This window comes from Podarcis erhardii (genome assembly GCF_964252035.2).
Source record: "Podarcis erhardii genome assembly, chromosome: 1".
Taxonomy (NCBI): Eukaryota; Metazoa; Chordata; class Lepidosauria; order Squamata; family Lacertidae; genus Podarcis; species Podarcis erhardii.
Genome location: NC_138497.1, coordinates 132,218,987 through 132,245,854, shown reverse-complemented (window position 1 = coordinate 132,245,854; position 26,868 = coordinate 132,218,987). Strand labels below are relative to the sequence as shown.

Sequence of the window (26,868 nt, the reverse complement as noted above, 5' to 3'; positions counted from 1 at the left end):
AAGGCTTTTATTCCCCTTCAGTCTACCTGAGAAGCTCAGCATGTAAAGAGAGAGGTCCGAGCTGCTTGCTCAGACTGCATGGCTTTTAGAAGCCATTCTTATGTTCCTGTACCAATGGCTTTTAGAAGCCATTCTTGTGTTCCTGTACCAATAATTTAGGAACTTTCACCACTGTAACTACTAAGCCAAGTTTTACTGCCTGTGTTTCCTGAGTGGTGTATGGAAAAGCACATGAACCTGACTTTTGGATAGTTTGTAAGTAAGCCATCTTTAACTTATTAAATGTGTGTTCTTTTCTATGCTAAGGAAAGAGGGAAGTTTTGGAACTTACAAGGGCATGTTTTAAAGGTCTTACAGACTTTATTTTCATGCTTTACCTTACTAAATATTTTATGATTTTAAATCTCTGCTGAGGTTCTCTCACTGAAGAGCACTTGCCCCAAACCTGGTATCCAGAAAATTCTCCCCTTTATATACTTATTTTATATACTTACTTTCAATGGTTTCCTGTAGGAGATAATAATGGACATAGCAATGCTTTTATAGTATCACTAATGACTGCTGTTGTGAAAGGCCACTGTGATTATTGTGCATACACTTAAACTTTAATTAAATATCAATAGGCTGTGCATTTTGTATTTAATTGCCATTTTCAGTGTGCTGTCCCCCGCCTCCACAGCTATACTCATGCATATACATTCCTGCTCCCTGAGATGAACACTTCATGCAAACTGACAAAGTGGAATTTCCACAAAAGCTTATGTTGGATTTTATGATGCCACAAGAAGTGTGTGTGTGTGTGTGTTTGTATTCCTATATAAGGGCAACCAACCTTCTGGCATAGCATGTGGCAGAACCTCCTAAAAAGCCATTGCTGGCCGTGGACAGAGGAAGCAGCCTACTAGTGTTAGACCACGCATAGGCAAACTCGGCCCTCCAGATATTTTGGCACTACAACTCCCATCATCCCTAGCTAACAGGACCAGTGGTCAGGGATGATGGGAGTTATAGTTCCAAAGCATCTGGAGGACTGAGTTTGCCTATGCCTGTGTTAGACTGATTTCCCCACACCTCGTTCTGTTTTCCCCGTTCTAACCAGAAGTACATAGCTAGGACAGCTAAAGGCAGGAGATTTTGCCCAGCTGCCCAGCAAAACATGACTTTTTGCCTCTTTTGTGCATCTGCTATGAACTCCCCCCCCCCCTTCATCTTCCCACAGACACTTGCTTCTCTTAAGGCGGAAATGGCTAAAACACAGGAATCCATCAAGGCCCTTCACAGCGAGAGGAGGTGGGTATGCCGACGTCTGTAGCCTTGATTAAGATCCTTGAGCCTTGGACTGTAAAGCATGTGGGAGCCTTGCAGCCAAATGAGAGCGTAGCCGGGGTGGGAGGAATGGGGCACTCTCAATCAGTGGTTTACATCCTCAGCGTTCAGGAGTGTTTGTCTCTGCATCCCTGTCTCAGCAGCAAGTGCAGCAAAGTGGCTGAGCCGTCTTGAAGGGGGCAGCACTTATCATCAATCAGGTTCGGCCGCTAGGTCAGAGAAGTGGGTAATAGGTATGTCTGGTGGTCCATCTCGAATAGAGAGTAGGCAGATAATCTCTCACGCTTCCGTCCAGGTGTGGGGGTGGCACCTTGATTGCAATCACAAAGGGCAGCGGCAAGTTGCGACGCCAGAGAAAACGGCACAAAAGTCCCTTGGCAGCAGAGAAAGCCAGGGGAAAGTGACCGTCACATCCATCCTGCCTTGGTAGCTAGTGACTAGCGAAGGAAATCCTACATGCATATGCTCTGTGCAGCCGCCCCAAGGTCGGGACAGGGTAAAGGCACTGGGCACTCTCCAGTTTTTGCCGTCTTGGTCACCAAACCCACAACATAGCAATGCAAAGCAGGGCTCCTCAGGCTTCCTTCCCAACATTTGTTCAGTTCTGTGCCAGAAGTTGGAATAGGCTGTTGGGGAATCCCTAGGATGAAATGCTGACGCTGTAGCTGATCCGATCTGGCTGTGTGATGGCAAAATCCCTGACCAAGGTGATTGCTGGGATTGCAACCAAGAGCAGAAGCAGCAGTTAAGAAGGAAAATAGGCAACAAAGCAGCCGAAAGAAATATTTCATTCACAACCCACCCTCTGCCAATGCATAACTTTCAGCTAAAGAAACTGAACATTTGGTGCAACCCTAAGTTATAGCACTTTTTTTTTAATTTAAAAAAAGAAAGGTTCCATGTGTGTTGTTGGGTTTCCAAGGGAAAATATTTCCACAGCTGTCAGAGCTGCCCTAGGTCCCAGCTCACAAAGGACCAACGCCGGTTCTTATTACATACAAAAGTCTTTATTGAAGTTCAGTTTCGATTTCAAAGCCGCGGCGCACAGCTCTACGTCTCAACTCTAGACCGCTGAAGCTCCGTCTGAATCTCCTCCCCCCAGGCACCAGTTTAAGACTCTAGCCCTGCTCCACCTCTTCCTCTGCTCTTTCCTCCTCTGGGTCCGCCTGTCCGCTAGGGTCTTGTCCTTTCTGGACTCTTCTGACGCTGAGTCCCCTGAGTCTTCCCCCTGCCTCCGGCGGGCTTTAGGACCTGGTTCCCAATCTGGGTTTCCTGCTGTGCCGCGCGCCTGTACATTTGAACTTGGCGCCCGCGCCCAGCCGGCAACCTTCCTCCTGACCGTTACACTGCTCATACTCCCCTACGCTGCCCTCCGATTCTTCCCCTTCGCTCTCCATTTCCTCACTCCCCTGTGCCTCTGCTCCTGAGCCCCTGACAACAGCCATCAAGACTGCCTCTTTGCATGCTCAATTCATGTTAAAGACTGAGGAAGTGGGGGAGGAGACATTATCTAAGGCAGGGATAGGGAACCTCCATCCTGCATGCCAAAGTCAGCACCCCTGGGGTCCTAACTGATGTCACACCAGATGTGGACCTGGTCTAACCATGGCTGTCATTGAGAACTTTAAAGTACTCTTCTGATTGTTCCTTGGTCAATGGGTTTGCATGCAGCGTCTTTTAGATTTGGCATCTAATGCAGCTCTTGCTAGGGTTGGCTGTTGGGATACTGCCTGGGAGACGGGGGCATCAGGCAGGCCCTCAGCTGGCTCCGGACGATCACTGGTCTTCCGTGGAACAGCATCGGCCAGTCAGCGAAACGAGCCTCAGATACGTTTAGAGACCCGTGCACACTCTGTCAGCAGAGTGTGTAAATCACCTCACAGCAGAAGAGGCGGACAGAGAAATATGTGCAAGCATATTTACAGCATTTATTCAGCGTAGTTCAGGAACAAAGGAAAACATGTCTGCTTGCCTTCGTGTCCAGCAAAACAGCCAGTATAGCAAAAGCAACATACAACAGAAGTTCCCAGCAGACTGTGCTGGGAGTAAACAGGCATGTGATATACAGATATCATGCCTGTACCCTTTTAAGGTGGAATGGAACTATATCCTAACATTGGCTTCATTAGGGAACTCTCCACTGCAGAGTTCCTCTCACCATTCCTCTGCATCCAACCAGTCCAGGTAGCCATGGCGGTGCAGGAAGGTTGCCCAGGCAACCAAGCAGGAGTAGCAGTAGCAGCTAAAAGGACCCTGCCTAAATAAACTAAAGAAAATTCGACCAAAGAAATCAAGGCAATTGGACAAGCATTCACTGGAGAACCAGTGTGGTGTAGTGGTTAAGAGCGGTGGACTCGTAATCTGGTGAACGGGGTTCGCTTCCCTGCTCCTCCACATGCAGCTGCTGGGGGACCTTGGGCTAGTCACACTTCTTTGAAGTCTCTCAGCCCCACTCACCTCACAGAGTGTTTGTTGTGGGAGAGGAAGGGAAAAGAGATTGTTAGCCGCTTTGAGACTCCTTCGGGTAGTGATAAAGCAGGATATCAAATCCAAACTCCTCTTCTTCTACCACCCAGCTGTCTTAGGAGGACAAAGAGCCTACAAAACTCCCAAGCTCTCATGTTGTCATACAATTCAACCTGTTGGTGAGGGAAGCATCCTCAAAGAATCTGCCTCACAGTCAGGCATCGAGAAGAGCAGACTTTATCGAACTGCTCATTTTTCAGTGGTCAGGTGCCACCAAAGCAGACATAATAGGGATTATAATCCTATACTGCCACCACTGGGGAAAGGGTCACATTGCAGCCAAATAACTCTGCTGCCACCACAGGCCAAACACAGGTAGTACAACATCAACACTACTGCGCTGATCCCTGCTGAAAATGGGGCACTGAGCAGAAATTCAATTCCAAAAGCAAGCCAAATTTTGAGCAGGAATCTTTGCAGTGCTGGGTTGATTCCAAACTGCAGGCACCAATATTCTCCCTTCGCAGCCTCGGCTTAAACCTGAGTGCAGTCTTGATTCTTCATTTGAAGTTGAACCATCTGGAATAAAATAATGCCAGGTGGCAGCCTCAGCTGCCAGTCTTACATGCCTCACAGAGAATGAGCCAGATCTGGATCCAGCCCACCAACGAAGACCAATTCCTCACACCTGCTCTAAATTATGTATGGCCCAAGCTGTTAATAGGTAAAAACCAGCGACATAGATTTCAATAAAATATAACAGGAGAGGCAGCACAGAAAAAGGTCCACTGGTGGGATGTTTGCTTGGCAGTCTGTCCCCTGTTGAGAAGTAGAACCCATGTTCCATATCAGCTGAAAGCTATTTTCTGGAACAACCTCACAGAAAGCACACCTGAGCAGTGCAGTTTTGGAGGTAAGATAGCTTGAAAGGCAACGACAACCAGTAAGAAAGACACAAGTCTTTGGTATATATGGTACACTATTCTTAAGTCATCGGACTCCCAGTGTTTCCTGCTCTGCCTTCATGAAACCCAGGCCAATGTACAGTGTATGAAAGCGCTCCTTGTTGCTTTATTTAATTGTTTTTGGGGGCTTTTTTGTAACATTGTGTTTTCCGGCAGGTACTTGAAGAAGCAACTGAACAAATGCAAGGGCAAAATACAGCTCCTTCACTCAGCTCAGGAAGACAGAAACCGTGCACTACAAGCAAAGATCCGTGAGCTATTAGGAAGCCAGGATAACCTCAGGCTGGAGCTTCAGGAAATGAGAGAGGAAATTAAGGTAACAGCTCTTTGCTTAGGGGCAATTCACCCTTAATTGCTTGAAGTATCCCCTTTCTTCTCACAAGTGGAGCCTTCTGGGTCAGCAAGGGGTGACTAAGACCTGGTTTTCCCTTGCCTGGTAGGCCTGCTGTTTATCACTTGAAATTGCAGACATGGCCTCACATGACTCATCGCCACCCCGTCATGACCAATAAATCACTCCAACACAGAATCCAAGATGCTGGAGAGAAAGATTTTAAACTAGCTTCATCCCTAACATGCATCTAGCGAGCTTATGGAGGAACATCCCATCATGGGGAGAGTCTCCTTCTGCAGTCTGAAGTGACATGGCCCAGGCACTTCAGTGAGGACTAGGCCGAAATGGCTAGATGCTGCTCAGTCCATAATGAGCATAATTAAGAACCACGCAGTTGGAAAACAGTCACATCAGGAATTTTGCCTTGTTCCTCATTTGGACTCCATGCATGATTTGGTCAAATCCTTGAAGTCGCAGGATAAAGAACCAAAGCAGGTTAGTTGGAGTGCCTTATCTTCAAGGACTTTACAAGCCTGCCTCCATTATTTTCCACATTTTGCCCCTCGGCTTTTGCATATTTCTCACCTATTTATGAAATAAATAAATTTAATATACACCTATTGCCAGATTTGCATAATACATTCCTTTGGGAGGATTTCAGATCTCTTGCTTTCATTTTCCAGCTTTTTAAATGATGTCCTTAGTTATAATATTATTTCCAATTGGATAGGCGCGATTTCTTTTTGGCAGGATGACCCTAACAATTTGATTGCGTGAATCACCCATTCTGGGCATCATGCAGTTTTAAAATCTACAATATGATTTCCTCCATTAAATACTTTGAGAATCATTTCCAAGCCAGTTACCCCTTGGGCTGTTACCTTCTCCAGCTATTGTGAACATAGTGGAAGTTGTTTATTGAGGCTCAGATTGTGATAACTGATTAAATGACTCTGAAACGTGGAGAGACGATGGTGTATAATACATAACTGGAGTTTTCAACTCTGAAGTTGAGGCGAAGCAGCAAGAAAAGTGCTAATCAACCTTTTCTTTGACTCAGGAAGAAAAAAGTTGTGTAATGTATATGGACCTGTTTTCTCAAGCAGTAATACATACAGTGGTGCCTCGCAAGACGAAAAGAATCCGTTCCACGAGTCTCTTCGTCTTGCGGTTTTTTCGTCTTGCGAAGCAAGCCCATTAGCGGCTTAGCGGCTTAGCGCTATTAGCGGCTTAGGGGCTTAGCGGATCAGCTGATAGGCGGCTTAGCGGATCAGCTGATAAGCGGATCAGCTGTTAACAAGCTCAACTCAGATGCCTTTATTTCACAGGTGAAAAGCTAAAGTCCAGGAATATTGGACAAAATCTCAGCATCGCTCAGGGGGTCAGTGGGAAAGTTAACGAGTCACAGTTGCCATTCCAGCAAGCTTATTCATGTTGGACTGTCAGGGTCAGTCATTGGGCAGCTGTGGCAGTAAAAAGGAATCGATCAAGTGGAAGGTGACCCTGAACTTGGAGGTGATGTCACAGGATCACTCCTATCAGAATAGGATTCTGAATAAAGTAGTTTGCTTGGGCCTTTAAGATCCAATCATCTTGTGCTTTATATTAATCATTCCACCATTTTTACTCAGAGGTTACGTTTCGTTTTTATGCAGTAATTATTCACAATTCTAAATATGCAACTGCTCTACTCATTTTGTTCCTTTTGCTTGCTGGCTTACCAGTCTCCTAACATTGCCAGTGCCCGACGACAGGACCTCTAGTCTTTTGGTCCTTTTTATTATGAAGAGGGACAGCCAGTGTTTCTTGAGCTTCAGAAAATTTCAAAGAGCGTTACGTAACAGCCACTCTTTACCCCAGCGGTCCCTAATCTGGTGCCCTCCCAGATGTTTTGGGCTACAACTCCCATCAGCTGCAGCCAGCAGGGCCCAATGGTCAATGACGATGGGATTTGCAGTCCAGCAACATCTAGAGAATGTTTGAAGGCTGCAGAGAAAGGGTGTGGTGTAGAGAGAGGAGGTGTGGCATGTAGAGAAAAGGTGTGGCCTGGAGAGAGGAGGTGTGGCCTGTAGAGAAAAGGTGTGGCCTAGAGAAAGGAGGTGTGGCATGAGGAGGGAGTGGGGCTGAGGAGGGGGTGTGGCCTGCAGAGAAAGGGTGTGGCGTAGAGAGAGGAGGTGTGGTGTTATGTACTGAAGTTCTCACCCTGGGCCAGCAGGGGGATACTGTAGATAGTTCAGGTCCACATATGCAAATAAGTGATTGAAAGTGATGTTCAGTGATTGGATAGTTACAGAAAGTTTTTACAGTTACGTTGTACTGGAGCTCTATATAAGCAGGCTGGCTGAACCCTCCAGTTCAGTTCTACCCAACCAAGGGAATTTCCAGATTCCTTATTGCATATCAAAACCACCCATTCAGTGCAACCCTTCTCTATAGCTTTTTCCGAATGATGATTTCCTCTCTCTCTGCACATACATGAACGTTTTAAGTCACATCTCATATTTCCTTTGCAAACTGGTAGAACATCACCATATGGAGCAAGGAGCCCTTGAAGGAAAGAAATCTCCAGACTGGATCTAGTTGCCCTTCGTTAAAGACCAACCATGTGGAATATTCAAAATACAAGTCTCCAGAGCTCCTCTCCTCTTGGATTAAAAGGAAGTGGCTTTTGGAACCACAGGGTGGTCTTCTTGCCAGAAATGCAGGAGGATCACCAGAGAACACGCTGAGAGCCCAATTCTTCCCGAACGCTCCCCCTGAGGCTGCTCATCATGAAAGCCCCCAAGAGAGAACTGCTCCACTAACAGACTGCTCTGAAGCAAACAGGGACCATCTCAGTAACAGGAGTAGGAGCATAAGCCCTAACTATTCCACAGCAACGGAAGCTCTTCACAATGAGATGCAGATGGAGGAGGAGGAACTGCAACAGTTAATGATGAAGTTGAAGGACGCCTTGTCTCCCCAAGTATGGCAAGGTAAGAATTCTCAATGCTGCCTGGATCATCAAAGGGCTTGATTTGATTTAAAATATTGTTATTATTATTTTTATTCTATTATTTATACCCCACCCATCTGGCTGGGTTTCCCACGCCACTCAACAGAATATTAATAATAAAAAAGCGATAAAACATCAGAAATCAAAAACTTCCCTAAACAGGGCTGCCTTCGGATGTCTTCTAAAAGTCAGATAGTTGTTTATTTCCTTGATATCTGGTGGGAGGGCGTTCCACAGCACTACCAAGAAGGCCCTCTGCCTGGTTCCCTGTAGCTTCACTTCTCGCAGTGAGGAAACCACCAGAAGGCCCTTGGCACTGGATCTCAGTGTCCAGGCTGAAAGAGGGGGATGGAGATGCTCCTTCAGGTATACTGGGCCGAGGCCATTTAGGGCTTTAAAGCTCAGCACCAACACTTCGAATTGTGCTCGGAAACATACTGGGAGCCCGTGTAGGTCTTTCAGGACCGGTGTTATGTGGTCTCGGTGGCCACTCCCAGTCACCAGTCTAGATGCCGCATTCTGTATTAATTGCAGTTTCCAGGTCACCTTCAAAGGTAGCCTCACGTAGAGTGCGTTGCAGTAGTCCAAGTGGGAGATAACTAGGGCATGCACCATTCTGGCGAGACAGTTCGCGGGCAGGTAGGGTCTTAGCCTGCATACCAGGTGGAGCTGGTAAACAGCCGCCCCGAACACAGAATTAACCTGCGCCTCCATGGACAGCTGTGAGTCCAAAATGACTCCCAGGCTGCGCACCTGGTCCTTCAGGGGCACAGTTACCCCATTCAGGACCAGGGAATCCCCCACACCCACCTGCCCTCTGTCCCCCCAAAACAGTACTTCTGTCTTGTCAGGATTCAACCTCAATCTGTTAGCCGCCATCCATCCGCCAACCAAAGGAAGGGAAGTCCCACGGTAGTCTGGATGTCTCCTGCGTCCCACCCAGGGAATGGAACACGGGCATTCTATTTTTGCCGCATTCTATTTTCCATGCCACAGCCACGCAGTTGTTATGAAGGAGAAGACCTCTGCCTTCTCCTGGCTTATCACGGCGAGGCCCCTTGTGGAATGAGCAGGAGGAACAATCTCCAAGTCACGGAGAATAGCTGTCAGCTTCAGCGTCTGTTTCTTAATAAGTAAACCACCCCTGGACACCAACATATTTGTGCTGCCGGGTGATATAAATCTAGTCTAGTGGGTGATGCTTTCCATTGCTATAAATGGGTACGTTACTAATCCAATCCATTGTGGATCATCTGAAGTAATTGGGATTTAGCCCATGTAGTAGAGTTTGAATCCAGTCTAGAACATGCGTCCTAAATCCAGGCATTCTACCTAACCAGACTGTGGACCTGTTGGTTAGGGATCTGTGACTGCACAAAATATATCATATCTAAGTCATTATGCAGCAGAGATGTTCAAATGGCATAGGGAGCTGTGCTGAAGAAACCAACATTGCCTATTGAAGTTCATGCCACAATACAGCCTCCACCAATCTGACGCCATCCAAGAATTTTGGACTGCAATTCCCATCAGGCCCAGCTGGAGGGCACCAGGTTGGCAGTATAGTCCAGGGGACAAAAATGTACCAAGATGCATTTTAAAATATATATTTAGGATGAAATATGTTCAGAAGTATGAACTTAGAGAGAAAATGTTATTTTGTGAGAAACATATAAATATTCCCGCAGGTTTTGTTTGTAAAAAAAAATCACAGATCAGTGCAGAAATGGCATATATGGGGAAACTGACACAGACTAGAAATAAGCTGAACTTCCCATTCCTACCTCAGACCATTCTCTAGGTGCCACGGGTATTAGTAATCTCTATTAGCCAAAACAGAGCAGAACTGCTTGAACAGATTTTGCTGTTGTGGTCAGTGTAGCAGGTACAGCGGTTGGGTGTGGGAAATGGCTTCTGCCTAGGGTAAAGGTAAAGGTAAAGGTAAAGGGACCCCTGACCATTAGATCCAATCGTGACCGACTCTGGGGTTGTGGCGCTCATCTCACTTTATTGGCCGAGGGAGCCGGCGTACAGCTTCCAGGTCATGTGGCCAGCATGACTAAGCCGCTTCTGGCGAACCAGAGCAGTGCACGAAACGCCATTTACCTTCCAGCCGGAGCGGTACCTTTTTGTCTACTTGCACTTCATGCTTTCGAACTGCTAGGTTGACAGGAGCAGGGACTGAGCAACGGGAGCTCACCCTGTTGCGGGGATTCGAACCGCCGACCTTCTGATCGGCAAGCCCTAGGCTCTGTGGTTTAACCCACAGCGCCACCTGTGTCCCTAGGTTAGGATGCTCTAAAAAAGTGGATTTGAAAGGTATTGAAGAGGAGCCCATATGGTCATCCATCATTGTATTTTGACTTGGGAATTGTTGCCAAACCCATTTTCCAGTTGGCACAATCCACTTCTCCTACAGAAACCCCATTTAATGGCAAGAGCTTGTGCACAGCTTCCATCCATTCCAAGGCGGCTTCTGTAGGACAACTTCCTAGTGGGCCTGTCTGCTCAGTCTGTAACTTGGTGGGTGTCTATGATCTGAGTGGTATGGCCCTACTTTCAAATGATGCCCACATTTGCATTCTTGGATGTTGCTAGCGAATATGTCAGCTTTTCAACTTGTGCCCTGTTGTTTTAGCTTTTGAAGCACCTACTGAATGTCATTCATGCCTGTTTTCCGGGAACAAGATTAAGTCTTTTGGTGTCATTATTTTTCACCTTTTAGATAAGCTTCAGGAGCGCTGTGTACTCTTTCGTACCCAAGAGGTTCCCATTCACTTGTGCCCCTCATTCAGTTTAAAAGATGCAAATTTCATTCATTTCCCTGGTGGCAAAATTATTTTTTAGAAGGCATCCAGAGAGTACAACACGGGGGGTTCTAAGTCCCTTTTTCAAGAGTGTGATTTGTGGCACCTGCTGATTTTATAGGCTCATTATCATATATTTGAATGTGCTTTCCTGATCAAGTGTGTTATTAAGTAGGCCTCTTGTGTCACTTTAGAGATGCAGCAGTTCTGTCTGCACATAGCAGCGTACTTTGAACTGATACCTCTTATATTGACATTTTATAAATGAGGGCCAAAAGAGGATATCTTTCTTTTAAATACTCAAACTTGCTAAGACTGCTCTTTGCTGTTATGTAGTGCACCAGTGTACTAATGAGTTTAGAGTAACGTTCTGCAGTCTCAGTGACCCTTATGTTAATCAGAATAAATCAAGATCAGGTATAGCAATTAGCGCATTCTTTTGGGTATATGCTCACACTTCCATTACTTCCTCTGAGTAATTATATTGGCTTATCTATGTAAACAGGAAAGTGGGTGGTGCTGTGGTCTAAACCACAGAGCCTAGGGCTTGCCGATCAGAAGGTTGGTGGTTCGAATCCCTGCGACGGGGTGAGCTCCCGTTGCTCGGTCCTTGCTCCTGCCAACCGAGCAGTTCGAAAGCACGTCAAAGTGCAAGTAGATAAATAGGTACTGCTCCGGTGAGAAGGTAAATGGCGTTTCCGTGTGCTGCTCTGGTTCGCCAGAAGCGGCTTAGTCATGCTGGCCACATGACCCAGAAGCTGTACACCGGCTCCCTCAGCCAATAAAGCGAGATGAGCACCACAACCCCAGAGTCGGTCACGACTGGACCTAATGGTCAGGGGTCCCTTTATCTTTATAAGTAACCAAATTACTAATAGCAGCGTCTTGTTCCTGCTTCATCCATCCTGCCTGCAACTGATTGCTTTCTGGAACTCTGCGTATGCTCTGCTAAGGTCTGGCTACGGTCCTGCAACAGGTCAAAGTTGCAAAACACCATCGTTCAGCCCAGACACTGAGATCCATTTGCTCGTTGGCACTAAATCACGGTTTCTAATTGATTTTATATATGCAGTTGTTTGAATATGTTTTTATTCTATAGTGTGTGATTGCTTCACAGTACTGCACAGGAAGCTACTGTATTCATAAATGAAATTTATAACCAATACAATAATTATGAAATCTCAGTCTTACATGGGAACTGAAAATTCCTTGCTCTGCTTGATAAGGCAAGGATTTGTTTTGTTTGTTAAAATGTGCATTGGAGCCACATATTATTTCTGCGCTCTCTCTCTCTTTTCCAGGTCAGCTCTCTGTTCTTAAGGAAGGATTGTTCTTAACAGCTAAGAATGTTTGCAAGTCTTTCTCTGATCTTTTCAGCCAAGTAACTTTGCCAACTAGGAAATATGGTTATGCTGATATTGGTTCTCCTGCCTCCATCACTGCTTGATTGCCTAAGGTAAAAAAGACAGCTACATAATACTAATTCTCCAAAAGTGTCCAGAAATTCATTTAGCGTTAGCTGGCATGGTTATATTCTGGAACAGAAGTTTTTCATGCCATGCTACATTCAAAACTTCTGTACAGTAGTTTTTCTCTGTGGTTTTGTATTCTAATTTTAATATTAATATTGCAATGGCATATTAAACCATCATAGATTGATGTTAACATTTTTTTCAAGGTTCCTGTCTCCTGTCACATGAGTTTTCAAGAAACAATATCTTTAGGTTAAGTCCAATCAGCTGAGCACTTTTACATCATCCCAACGATTTCAGTGACAGAAGCACATCCTTCAATCTTTTCCTAAATGTGGTTAACAGTGGCCAGATCTTTATGTAATATATATATATATTAGGTAATATAGTAAGGATGATTTTTGCAAACAAGGAATGATTGGTCTGTGTGTTTATTATTGATACTGTTACTTTTTTATGTTCTAAGATTCTCAAGACGTGCTCAATACTTGCATGTACAAATACCATCAATGAATATACTCAGACTGTAACCCATTTTAAGGGAGAGCCCCTAAGCTTCCAGGAAGGGTGTCTGGAAGATCATTAGATAGGGCAGACCTCCCTTTCCCTAGTCAGTAGGTCCCCCAGTGTGGTGGTGATAAGTTCTGCCACCTTTACTGAACTGTCCTCAGTTTTCCAGGGATAAGAAGGACAAAAAAGGATGGTGTAGATCAGGGTGGACTGGGAGAGGCTATAGATCTGTCATATCTAAAGCTCCATCACCTGCTTCTTGGGAGAAAAGCAATGACAAACCTAGACAGCATCTTAAAAAGCAGAGACATCACCTTGCCAACAAAGGTCCATATAGTAAAAGCTATGGTTTTCCTAGTAGTGGTGTATGGAAGTGAGAGCTGGACCATAAAGAAGGCTGATCACTGAAGAATGGATGCTTTTGAATTATGGTGCTGGAGGAGACTCTTGAGAGTCCCATGGACTGCAAGAAGAACAAACCTATCCATTCCTAAGGAAATCAGCCCTGAGTGCTCACTGGAAGGACAGATCCTGAAGCTGAGGCTCCAATACTTTGGCCACCTCATGAGAAGAGAAGACTCCCTGGAAAAGACCCTTATGTTGGGAAAGATGGAGGGCACAAGGAGAAGGGGACGACAGAGAACGAGATGGTTGGACAGTGTTCTCGAAGCTACCAGCATGAGTTTGAGCAAACTGCAGGAGGCAGTGGAAGGCAGGAGTGCCTGGCGTGCTCTGGTCCAGGGGGTCACAAAGAGTCGGACTAAACAACTAAACAACAAAATCATTCCCAAGACAAGTCCTTAAACTGGGAGGTGGGACCAGAGTTGGTGCATCCTGTTTCGCCGCCTGAGGCAAAAGTGTCATCACGATTATGCCACCACCCCTGCGGCCTCCACCTCCCTCCACTCAGGCTTCAAAGGATAAATGAATATTTTCATAGAATCCTAGCGTTGGAAGGGACCCAAAGAGTCCCAAGGCCCTGCAAAGCAGGAATAAGAGCTAAAGAAAACAAGGCCTCTCATTTAAGAACCTCCAAGGAAGGAGAGCCCATCACCTTTGTTCCCCTGTCAAACAGCTCTTACTGTCAGAAAGTTCTTCCTGGTGTTTATTCGGAATCTTCTTCCTTGTATTTTGGGTCCTTCCCTCAAGAGCAGCTTTGGGTTCAAAACATCAAAGAGTCCTTTGACTCCTTAAAGATTACCTTGCATTTTATTTATTTATTAACATTCTTATATTACATCGGTAAACATTGTCATATTACATTACAGGACTTACTATAATTTCCAACATGTATATAAAAAATTATATACAATTTTTATATACGTTAGAAAGAAAATGAAACAAAAAAAGAAAGAAAGAACAAAGAAAATACAAACATATTTTTCCAGAAATCATATACATACCAACACACTAGACTTCCTGTCTTTCGCGTTGTATATTCCTTTTTTACAAATGAATGTACTCTTATTATTGTATATTTCTTTACATATTATCTAATACATTCCTATATCAATATGTGCTCTTAGTCTTATTTCTCAACTCAGTCTCACTCCAACGTCAATCAAATGCTAGCATAGATAGCAAATCTTTACTGTGTTTTTGAACATATGTTTTATATCTATCTCACTTTTCCATAATTTTTTTGCTTTGATTTTTTTTTTTTATAAATATTTATTAAGGTTTTTTTTTAAGATATAAATGCACACATAAAACAATCTTACTTTTATAACAACAATTCTTCACTTCTTTGGACTCCCTCACGTCCCCCTCTCCCATTTACATCATTAAAAAAAAAAATTTTTCCAAACAAATTATCAGCTTGTTTACAATCTCATGTCCACACATTCCAATATGATTTAACACTTTTTCCAATAATAATTTTTTTGCTTTGAATTGCCTCTCAGAGTATTTGTTAACTGCGCCATTTCAGCAAATTTTTGTAGCTTGTAATGTCAGTCCGTTATTGTCGAGGCTTCTTGTTCCTTCCACCCCTTTGCCACCAAAGTCTGAGCTGCGGCAGTTGCATATAAGAATACCTCCTTAAAGGCCTTCGGGATGTCCCTGCCAACAATGCTTCACAGAAATGCCGACTCCTTAAAGATTACCAAATGGCTTGTGGCAAATAATGGTGGTCTCTAGGCCTTTCAAGATTACATTACTGTGGGTGTGGCTGTCCCTTGGGTTTTGTTTCAATCAATAAATTCAGTGTGAAACCACAAAGTGTGACACAAGGAACACAGTACAGTGGTGCCCCGCAAGACGAATGCCTCGCAAGACAAAAAACTCGCTAGACGAAAGGGTTTTCCGTTTTTCGAGGCGCTTTGCAAGACGAATTTCCCTATGGGCTTGCTTCGCAAGACGAAAACGTCTTGCGAATCTTGCGAGTTTCTCCCCCTTTTTTTCCTTTTTCTAAGCCGCTAAGCCGCTAATAGCCGCTAAGCCACTAAGCCGCTAATAGCGCTAAGCCACTAAGCCGCTAATGGCCATGCTTCGCAAGACGAAAAAACCGCTAGGCGAAGAGACTCGCGGAACGAATTATTTTCGTCTTGCGAGGCACCACTGTAGTTTGTGGTTTTTTTAATTAAGCACATACATGCACACATCCAGGCAAGGTCACAGTTTACTGTTGCAGAACTAGACTTTGGCTGAAAGTTGTGCATGATTTATCTGACTGGGGCTCTTCTCCCTTAGAGAGACCTCTGTCTTATGCATTCTGATATACAAGTGATTTTTATTTTTACTTCTGTGCAGTTGATTTGTCAGCATGCATGTGGGAGAAGCACCCAATGGCATGACTTTAATTGTACCAGCCAGCACCTGAGGATGAAAAGGATTGTGTTCTCTTCTTTTCTGTATTGGGATGCCAGTGCAAACGCCCCTTTCTATTGCCACCCCCCCCCAATCTCATGGAAGTTATACATGCAGAACCAATACGTTGGCTAGCTACTTACAAACTTATTAAAGAAACAGAATTCCCGGGCTTCATAATGAAATCAAAATTTTAAAAAAGCAGCAACCTCCACTTTAACAAAGAAAACATTGTTCGGGAAAAGTTAGTTTCAACCAAGTACCATTGAAAGGAATGAAATGGGAGTCAGTTGCAAAGAACTCCTAATCATTTTAATGGGATGTAAATGTACAACGGGTTTTTGCTAGATTGTATGTATAGTGTACAGGCAGTCTTTTTCCACGAGAAACAACTTCAAATGCAATTAAAGGCAAAAACCGAAACGGTAACAGTATTTGTTTAAAGGGAGAAAAGAGGGACGGATGAAGAACGCAACTGTACAACTCTAGAAGAGTTTCGCCTTCATTGTTAAATGTCCAGTAATTCTTCCGAGTGAAGCAGACCTGCTCTTGTGCACATGGATTCTTATTAAGTTTTCTTTCAGTTCTTTCTTTTTCCATAGAGGAGTCATCTGAATTTGTGAAAAGATGCCTAGATGTTGGGAGGGAAAGCAACATAAACATGTATTTCTGATGCACCTGGGAAATGGTACTTTTCCTGACGTTATCATGTCATTTCATGTTTAATTTCATTCCATGGTTTAGAAATATACCTTATTTGATATGATAGCTAATTTATAAGAAGACCGTGGGAATCGCCGAATGAGTTCTGCCGGCGGACACTGTGCACAAGGACTTCTACTTATGCTGTGATGCTTCCCTGAGCTCCCCAAAATTGGTTTGGGGGTAGGGAAGTTTGGGCGAAACCTTGGAACAGAGTGCAGGGGGTGGACTGGGGAACATTGTGTCTGGCGAGTCAAAATGCTTGCACTTATGGGACAATCAGAGGAGTGTGATGCTTAATCCCTCCCAACGGACATACTTCAAATCATCCTCACTGTTATGTACTGAGTTGAATAGGATCCAAAATGCAGCAGTCTGATTGGTCCTAGAACAATGCAGCAGTATGATTGGTCTGCAGGAGCCACCCAATCCAGTTCCAGGTGGAAGTGAATCCACCACCTGATTGGCCTACAGGAGAATTCCGGAATTAGCCAATCAGGTGGGGCCCATTGTGTAAATAATGTATATAAGGCAGACATTCTGGGGGGAACTTCCACTTCTCCTCACCACTATGAGCTGAATAAAGAGCATGAAATCCACTCTCGACTCTGAGTATAGTTCACTGATCATGAGATCAAATGTTGCATGTGGTAAAATAAACCAGAGTGAATGAAACTGCTGCTCTTCACGGGCAAACTTACACAGTGTGCAAGGGCTTCCCATTTAGTGTCTGAGATATATAAACGAGAGATTAACATTAATTGTCGGCAATTTAACAGGGATAAGTGGGGAAGTACAGCACTTAATTTAAATTAAGTATTTCATGCCTGTGGCTGCAAGTTAGGTTAATTAACAAGTGTTAACAGGTATTTAATCTATGTTAAAGTGATTTGCGTGGTAAATGAACATGGAGTCGACTATCCCTCACCTGTACACTTCCTTGGGCATTGGATGAACTTGACGCACACAACATTCAGATGACCACCACTAAAGCTACAGTGAATTAATCAATCAGTTGAGTAAGGAAAGAATCAGGACAAAATATCAAATCTAACTAAGCATGAGATTAAAAACAAAAAAGCTCAATAATTGTGGGGTCTTCCTAACACTTGCGTTGTGTCATGGTTTCTTACTTTTTGAAATATGGCAACCTTAACCTATCCAAATGAACATTTTGCACAGCTCTAGCCATTGTGAAGCTTAGATGAAATAAAGATGCTCCTGCTATAATGGTTACCATGCTTAAGAATCTGCAGTTTGCTTCATTTTTATAAGATGCTAGATAATATGTTTTTCTGTGTTGTGTGGTCCATCGGTTTTTCTTTTTCACCAGTTAATCATGGAAGTGGATGTTTCTGTTAAATTAGCATGGACTGACTACGTAGTGAAACAAAAGCCCAGCTGAAATTTAGATAGCCTGATTTATTTCCTTCTCATTTAGGAGCTCGCAGAACCATGGCCCTTGTTAAGTTTGCAGCTTTTAAAAAATAAAATAAAATAATGATTATATTTTAGTTCACCGAGTCTATGATTTAACACTCAGGCTGAATAACATCATTATTTTACAGTTCCCATTTGCTCAAACACCTGCCATTATTCACATTTTACTGACAGAGATCTGAGACTGACGAATAGTGTTGTTGTGATTCTGGCTCTCTCCTAACCATAATTAATACGTAGGGAGTCAGTTTTGTGTATATGTGTTCTTGTACTTCCTGGAGCTAACTCAACCCTTCTTATTGCAGTTAAATTTATTGTTGGTGCCAGTGTGAACGATGGTTTATGCCAGCTAGGGTTTCAGAATCTGAACCTGCAAACTAATATCTAATCAATCTAAGCACACATCCTATATGAACTGAAATCTAGCAGATATTTTTTTGGGGGGAGAAATACTTATCAGTCCGGTAAAATGTGGGCACCATATCTTTGTCTACACATTCTCTGTTCAAGCAACTGAAAGGGGAGCAAAGGCAGTCCCTTTGAAGGAACTTGCTCAGAAGAGAGTTTCAGCTATGTTAATGCCCACCTCGTGAATCTTATGAGCAGCCAAGTGATTTCTCCATCCCCACTGAGATCCCTTTGATGCCTGCTTTGGTTGCATAGTTTTCAGCATGTTTAACCATGACAGAAGTAATCCCTGGATTTCTAGAATTGTGCCACCATACAAAGGGCACACCATACAAAGGGGACACGGGTGGCACTGTGGGTTAAACCACAGAGCCTAGGACTTGCCAATCAGAAGGTTGGCAGTTTGAATCCCCACGACGGGGTAAGCTCCCATTGCTCAGTCCCTGCTCCTGCCAACCTAGCAGTTGGAAAGCACGTCAAAGTGCAAGTAGATAAATAGGTACTGCTCCAGCGGGAAGGTAAACGGTGTTTCCGTGCGCTGCTCTGGTTTGCCAGAAGCCGCTTAGTCATGCTGGCCACATGACCCGGAAGCTGTCTGCGGACAAACGCCGGCTCCCTCGGCCAATAAAGTGAGATGAGCACCGCAACCCCAGAGTCGGTCACGACTGGACCTAATGGTCAGGGGTCCCTTTACCTTTTACAAAGGGCACAATTCAATTACAGTGACAACTGTGCTCCATCTATAGTAATAGATTTAACGACTAATTTAAGCCATGTTTCTGGTTCACATGGATTTCACTTTGGCCAGGACCTCTTCTGACATTGCCACTAGTTGCATGGGACCTAGGCCTTGAGTCCCCTACAAAACACTCGTGGGCACCATGGCACCCTAAGACACCCCCAATGGCACTTACCATGCCACCTTTCCCCTCCCAATGTTATTATTTTAATTTGAAGGTTTTGGGGGGAGTTGCTAGATTGGAGAGAGGTTACCTATTTGTTAGTTTTGGGGGCTTTTTAATGCCTGGGTTTTATTTGTTTTAAAGTGTAGGTGCTTTACCTGGGTATTTTGTGGGGTGGCGGTAGTTCTATGCACCCCGAGTGTTTCTTCTGTCTTAATGCTACAATGGTGGTACCTTGGTTCCCAAATGGCTTGGCTTCTGAACAAATTGGCTCCTGAACACCGCAAACCCTACTGATGAACACCCAGCCCAAACCCCCTGATGATCTCTCCCAATGGCTGCATGTAGATGTTGAAAAGCATGAGGCAGTGGTGTAGCGTGGGTTGTCAGCACCCGGGGCAAGGCAAGTAATTTGCACCCCCTAACCCGTGGATTTGCGCCCCCTAACCCGTGGATTTGCGCACCCTAACCCTAACCCCCAGATGTTGCGCCCGGTGCGGCCGGCCCCCCCTGCACCCTCCACGCTACGCCACTGGTATGAGGGAAAGCCCACAGGTGAGAACCCAGGGGTTGAACACTCATCCCCCCACCACCACTTTCTGAACACGGCCCAGGAGGAAGGAGCGGAACCACTGTATAACAGTGCCCCCAGCTCCCATCTACACAGATCAGAAAGCTAACCTGATTATAAATAATGTGGTTACAGAAGGAATAAGGATACAAAAGGGAACGAGGCAGGGATGCCCTCTCTCGCCGTTACTTTTCATAACGGTATTAGAGGTTCTTCTGAATTCGATCAGACAAAATAAGGTTATAAAGGGAGTGACAATCGGCCAGAACGAGTATAAGACCAAAGCATTCGCAGATGACTTGGTTATAATGATTGAGGAACCAATAAGTATGACAAAAGCAGTTTTGGAGGAAATGGAACAGTTTGGAAATTTGGCAGGCTTCAAACTCAACAAGAAAAAAACAAAAATAATAGTAAAAAATATGGATCAAGACCAAATAGAAGCAATGCAACAATTAACCCAAATAGAGGTGGTCAAAAAGGTAAAATATCTGGGTATTTGGATAACTCCCAAAAATATAGATTTATATAAAAACAACTATGAACCAGCTTGGAAGGGAATCAAAAAGGACTTGGAGGTGTGGGGAAAATTGAAGTTGTCATTTTGGGGAAGGATCTCTACAATCAAAATGAACGTGCTCCCAAAGATACTGTTCCTATTTCAGACTATCCCCATAATTAAGGGAAGTAAGATCTTTAAGGAGTGGCGAAGAGTGATCTCAAAATACATCTGGCAGGGCAAAAAACCGAGAATCAAATTTAAATTGCTAACAGATTCAAAAGAAAGAGGAGGTTTTGCCCTGCCAGATCTGAAACTGTATTACGAGGCTTCATGTCTTTGCTGGACGAAAGAGTGGATCAAATTGAAGAATAACGAACTGTTGGATTTGGAGGGATTCAACAACAGATTTGGGTGGCATGCCTATTTATGGCATGAAAAAAAGAGAGTCCATAAGGGCTTTGAGAACCACATATTCCGAGGTCCCTTAATTGAGGTTTGGGATAGATATAAAAATCTATTAGAACCTAGAACACCACGCTGGTTTTCACCTTTAGAAGCAAAGAGTATAAAGAGATTAAATATGGGAAGTAAATGGATAACATATGACCAACTGTTATATAAAGAAGGGGAAAAGTGGAAAATAAAACCGTATGAGCAGGTGAAGGAATATGTTTATGACTGGATGCACTATTTCCAAATGAATGAGGTGTTTAAGAAAGACAGTAAAGAGCGAGGTTTCATGGATAAGGAATCGTTATTTCAAAGCGAGGTTTTAGGTAATGATACGAAAAATTTATCAAAAATGTATAAACTGTTATTGGATTGGAATCTGGTAGATGAAGAAGTTAAGTCGGTAATGATTAGTTGGGCAAAGGATGTGGGCCACAATATACAATTTGAGGAATGGGAAAAATTATGGAAGGAGGGCTTAAAATTCACTGCATGTATGACGTTAAAAGAGAATACGATGAAGATGTTCTATAGATGGTATATGACACCGGTGAAATTGGCGAAGATGTATAAGACATGCAATAGATGCTGGAAGTGTAAGGATAAGGAGGGCACTTTCTATCACATGTGGTGGGGCTGTGGGAAGGTGAAAGACTTCTGGGAGAAAATATACAATGAGTTAAAGAAGATCTTAAAGTATACGTTCAGAAAGGAGCCAGAAGTCTTTTTATTAGGACTAATAGGAAAGGAAATAAAAAAGGAAGACTGCAAATTCTTTAGATATGCAATCACAGCCGCAAGAGTGGTATTGGCCCAGAGATGGAGACAGCAGGAAATACCGACCATAGAGGATTGGAGAACAAAATTGTTAGAATACGCAGAGTTAGATAAACTGACAGGAAAGATTAGATACTTAAGAGACCAAAAATTCATCGGGGACTGGGAGAAATATGTAGAGTATCTGGAATGTTTAAGTAAAGGAAAGATGACGCTTAAGGGATTCAAAGAAGCACTGTAAAAAAGTAATAAGTATTGATTAAAGGGAATAGGAGGAAAAGAGATAAATAATGTCAATACAAGTTTGAGGAATGCGTAATGAAAGTGACGAATACGGATGATTTACGGGACAGCTGAGGGAAGTACGAAAGAAAAAGCAGTGATGAAAATGATGTGAAACTACTGTATATATATATTATTTTTCGTTGTTGTTGTCGTTTGTCTTGTTTTATGTTTAATAATAAAAATTATATGGAAAAAAAAAAAAAACAGTGCCCCCAGCTCCCAGCCCCTCTAGACCAGTGTTTCCCAACCTTGTGCCTCCAGCTGTTTTTGAACTACAACTCCCATCATCCCTGACTAGCAAGACCAGTGGCAAGGGATGGTGGGAATTGTAGTCCAAAAACAGCTGGAGGCACAAGGTTGGGAAACACTGCTCTAGACGGTCCAGTGCGACCAAGGCAGTTTCAGTCCCATGATGAGGCCTGAATCCCAACTGGAAGGGATCCAAATGGTCTGCTTCTTCCAGGTGTGCTTGGAGTTGTTCAGCAACCACTCGCTCAATCCCCTTGCCCAAGAATGGAAGATTTGAGACTGGGCGATAGTTGCCATATTGGCAGCATCTAAAGATGGTTTTTAAGAAGCGGTTTGATAACCGCCTCTTTCACGCGAGTCTGGGAAGGCTCCCTCACAGAGAGAAGCATTCACCACCCCGCAAAGCTTTTATAAGGATGGGCAAGGATAAAGGAGACAGGTGGTTGGTTTCACTCGTCCAAGCAGCCTGTCTACATCCTCGAAGGTAACAGATTGGAATTGATCCCATGCAATTTGATTAGACAGGACTCTAGCACTCTCCCACCCCAGCCCTGCTCCCACGGTGGAGTCTATCTCTTCCCGAATCTGAGCGACTTTATCTGCAAAAAGCTTAGCAAAATCATTGCAGGAGATCATGTGGCCCGTACTGGGCCCCAATGTAGCAGGTGGTTCCACTAAATTGCGAACCTCCTCCTCCTGTTTTCTGCAGATGCAATAGAGGCGGTGAAGAAAGTCTTCTTCGCCGTCGCTACCGCCACTTGGTAGGCTCGACACTGAGCTCTAACCCGTGTCCAGTCAGCTTCAGAATGAGTTATCCGCCAACGGCGCTCTAGCCGTCTCAGTGAATGTTTCATTGCCCTCAGATCCGTGGAAAACCACGGATTTCCAAATGTGCCCCCAGGTACAAAAAGATTGAGAGCAAGCCCATGAAATGCCTCCTTCGCACACCTGTCTGACTAGGGTTGATAAAAGTTCTAGACATTGCTGCTACCTTCCTGCCCCCTGGGTGCAGAGTACTAACCTTGCTTACTCAATATGAGCCAAGATGGGAGAGCTGCAGTTTGCCTCTGGGCTTCATCCAACTGCCTTTTCCCTAAGCCGTGGGTTCTGGAGAGTACGCAGTCCATGTAGATATCCCAGAAGAGCTGCGCCAGGTGCCAAAACAAAGCCCCATGCTTCAAGTCCTCAGATGACTTCAGGAAGATCATAAAGTCCCAAAAGCCACTGACAGAGTCAGAAACAGGCGGCTTCCTCATCTCCAGCAAGACAGCTGAGGAGGATTCCCAGCATTTGGGATCAGCTCGGCCAAGAGCCATGGGGTCCATCTGGCTATGGCAGAAGAAAGGCGTCACATGAAGCAAACCCACAATGAAAAGGAAGCGGGTGAATCTCATGTTGCGGAAAAGCTTTCTTGTAGTGCCAGAATCCATTGATTTTCTGGAACCTGTCAAGAGCAAAAATAGCATAATAATCCCCAAACCGTCTTAAGAAAGTACTATAGCTCCGTGCTAGAACATATGCTCTAAGATCAATGTCTGGCTCCTCTAGATAGGTCTGGGAAAGACTTATGTGAAGTCCTAGAATCCAAAGGCACTCAGTGCAGAGGAACCAATGATCTGGCACTTCCTTTGTTATTGCAGTCAGGACCGCAATACCTCTTTCCATATGAACCTACCCAGATGCTGAGATCGACTTCTGAGGCCCTCCTTCATGTGCCGCCTCCTTGAGAGGTCTAGAGGGTGGCAACACGAGAATGGGCCTTCTCTACAGTGGCTCCCCATCTGTGGAATGCTCTCCTGGAGCCTTCATTACACATCTTTAGGCGCCAGGCAAAAAAGTTCCTTTTCAACCAGGCCTTTGGTTGATCTGTTTGACATCCTATACCCTTTTAAAATGTGGCTCTTGGGGGGGGGGGCGTTATTGGGTTGTTGTTTTTATTCTGATTATATAAATTGTAATCTTTTCTGTGAATCACCCTAAGACCTCCAGGTATAGGGCAGTATATAAACTAATAATAAAATAAAATAATAATAATAATAATAATTGGGCTGAGGATGCAAATATGCTGCTCATTTAAAAGGTAAAGGTAAAGGGACCCCTGACCATTAGGTCCAATCGTGACCGACTCTCGGGTTGCGGGGCTCATCTTACTTTATTGGCTGAGGGAGCCGGCGTACATCTTCTGGGTCATATGGCCAGCATGACTAAGCCACTTTTGGCAAACCAGAGCAGAGCACGGAAACGCCGTTTACCTTCCCGCTGGAGCGGTACCTATATATCTACTTGCACTTTGACGTGCAAAGTACATTTCAGTTAATTCTTTTGGCTGCAATCTGACACAGAGCTAAGTATACCCAATTCTGTGTTGGGATGTGGCGCCTAAGAGCAGTTCAGCCATGAAACAAGGTGAGAGTTGCATAGCCATGAGAAGTTGTGACAAGCTCCTCTGCCATGAAAAGTTGGGGCATGTCCCTTTGGTTTTGCTGTTGGGGCTATTCTGACGGGAATAATTTCTATGAGTGATGGGGAGCCTGTGACCACCCAGATGTTGGACTTCAATTCTTACGGAGCTTCAGACAGGATGGGCAACTGCCAGGGAAGATGTTCAGCAACAGCTGAACAGCTCCATTATCTCCATCCCTGGTTTAGAGCTACCTTGTATTCCTGCAAGCAGCCACATTAGATGAGCCACTGGGCCCTTCCAAACATCTGTCTCCTACACAAACTTTCCTGTTCTTTTGCTCCTCTATTCAGCACCATGTCTGTTCCTATATAGCGGTGCTGCTCTGTGTGGCTGGAATACTCTTTTTTCCTGTCTCAAGCCACTTTCCCCTCTTCAATTTCTGTGTTCTGCACAGCGCCAACTGCATTGTTTCTGCTAACAGAGTGCAGTCCTCTCAGTATAGTTATTCACTATGGGATCTCTGAGCATAAGGCATAACACCCTATGATTTTATTTTAACACTTTTGATTTGCTTTCATTTTTGCAAATCTATGCCTTCTAAGTCCTTCAGAATAAATTTATTATTAGTTTTTGCACCTTGATCATTAGAATAAAATCAAAATATATGTAATAACTGCTTTTGAAACTCAGGTATATAAACAGCAGCTATTTCTGTGCATTACTCAAATATATATTTTTAAACTTGTTTTCTCTCTCTCTCTCTTATAATAAGAAATATAGAATCTATAGTTGGCAAACGCTGTATCATGACATGTTTATAATGTAGAATAGATGCATTCATGAGTTTACAGCTTGCCGTATTTCTAAATTTTAACATGAGTCCGACCGGGGAGAAGGGTGGGAATAAAATCTTGTGCATTCATATTGACGGATAAGTGTATTTGAATTCCTCTTCTGGAACAATAAGAAGCCTCAACTCACTTTTATAAAGACAACAATATTCCTGCTTCTAAATGCAAGAGAGACGCTTCAGCTTTGATCCATGCTCCTTGTATATACATACCAGTCTTTTTACGCATAATCTCTATATGATGAACAAGTACTTTATGGATTATGAGCTGTACTTTAGGTATAGGAAAACCCTTCATTGCCACTCCTTTCTTTTCCATTGCTCACCCTGCCTTTGCTATCTCAGCTAATCAGGTTTACAAATATATTTGGTCCTTGCTAAATTGGAAGTTAAAGAGGCAGAATTCCCTCTTTCTCTCCTAATATCAAACTCGGGATGAGTGTCACCAGGATCATAGTGCAAACTGAGGAAACAACAAAGAGGTATCAACAGGACTGGGAGAAACGAAGGGTTTATAGAAGTATAAAGAATCTTTAAAAAATAGCTAATGGGGCAACCTCCACCCCCTGCCCCAAACAACCCAATGATGACTGAGCAGGTGTAGAGTATAGGGTGAACTATAGAAAAGAAAAACAGATGGGGCATGCCCTACGTGGAGGGAAGAGCTGTCTGGAACCATGAAGAGGAACATTCCTTTGATGAAGCAGAAGACACTACAAAATGTTGTTGCTGGTCTTACTCGTAACATCTCTACCTTAAGAGAGGACGTTTAGCTTTTAAAGCTCAGGAGTGAAGTATGTTTTGCATTTCTTGCTGCCTGTTTCCTGCATTCCCCAGTCCTCTCTCTCTCTCTCTCTCGCAGTTCCTTCTTAGCAGTAGTTCTTATACCCTGTGAAGGCTGCTTGAGACACCAGTAGCCCAGACTCCATCACTGTCTAACGTAGCAGATTGTGCCGCAACACACTACCCCTCTGGAAACAGTCCTCCAGTACTTTACTGATCAACAAATGTATTATGCCATAGGCTTTCATGAACTAGTTTTGATTTTCGCTTGAAAGTGTGTCAGATTTCCACTGGCCCTCTGCTCCTAAGCTCTCTTGCACACCTTGGAAGCAGCCTGCAGACTCTACAGTTGCTAAAAAGAGCATCAGATTCTGACTGTGTAAACGCCACCTGCATGCCTGACTTCTAGGAGCTCTCCTTGGTGCTGAAGCCACACAAGCTCTTGTGTTTTTCTTTCAGTCTCTGCTCTGGAGGAAAAAAAAGACTTACAAGAGATTCACTTACCTTCCTGAATATGGTGCGTGGGGGGGGGGTGTCTCTTCTGGAGACTGAAATTGCACCCAGGGGAAGCCTCTGTTCCAACTTTGTCTCTCCTGAGAATTGTAAGGCAGTATTAGACTTATGCCCCCCTCCCCCCCCTTTATAAAGAAGTGGGAGTGGATAGCTTTTATTTGTCTTGCGTCAAAGCTCTGTGCAGAAACCCCCCCTCCCCTTTCAGGTTCAGTCCCTGAAGCAGACTGTTTCCTGGCCCTCCTACGGTTTACGGTTTATTTTACAAGCACTTAAAAGAAAACTTGTCATCGATTTCACTCAAGAGATAATGCAACGACTCGGCTGAAACTGTGCAACCACCTGGTATTTC

General features: G+C 44.1%; 2 protein-coding genes across 2 annotated transcripts in view; one reads left to right on the top strand and one right to left on the bottom strand.

The window, feature by feature from the left end:
• The window catches only part of DYTN (dystrotelin), a 33,183-nt gene extending 16,969 nt beyond the window's left edge, over window positions 1-16,214 (top strand). The window contains exons 12-16 of the mRNA XM_081875160.1: window positions 1,220-1,290; window positions 4,914-5,073; window positions 7,613-8,066; window positions 12,195-12,349; window positions 16,129-16,214. Of these exons, the coding sequence (XP_081731286.1) occupies window positions 1,220-1,290; window positions 4,914-5,073; window positions 7,613-8,066; window positions 12,195-12,340 (831 nt within the window). The 3' untranslated portion in view covers window positions 12,341-12,349; window positions 16,129-16,214. The remainder of the gene's footprint in view (window positions 1-1,219; window positions 1,291-4,913; window positions 5,074-7,612; window positions 8,067-12,194; window positions 12,350-16,128) is intronic.
• On the bottom strand, window positions 16,169-26,685 carry FAM237A (family with sequence similarity 237 member A; the record flags this gene model as incomplete). The annotated part of the gene is made up of 3 exons (XM_081850044.1): window positions 26,511-26,685; window positions 22,991-23,413; window positions 16,169-16,314 (listed from the first exon to the last, which is right to left on the bottom strand). The coding sequence occupies exons 2-3, from the start codon at window positions 23,397-23,399 to the stop codon at window positions 16,169-16,171; spliced, it is 555 nt and encodes a 184-aa protein (XP_081706170.1). The 5' UTR covers window positions 23,400-23,413; window positions 26,511-26,685.
• Window positions 26,686-26,868: the final 183 nt, after the last annotated feature.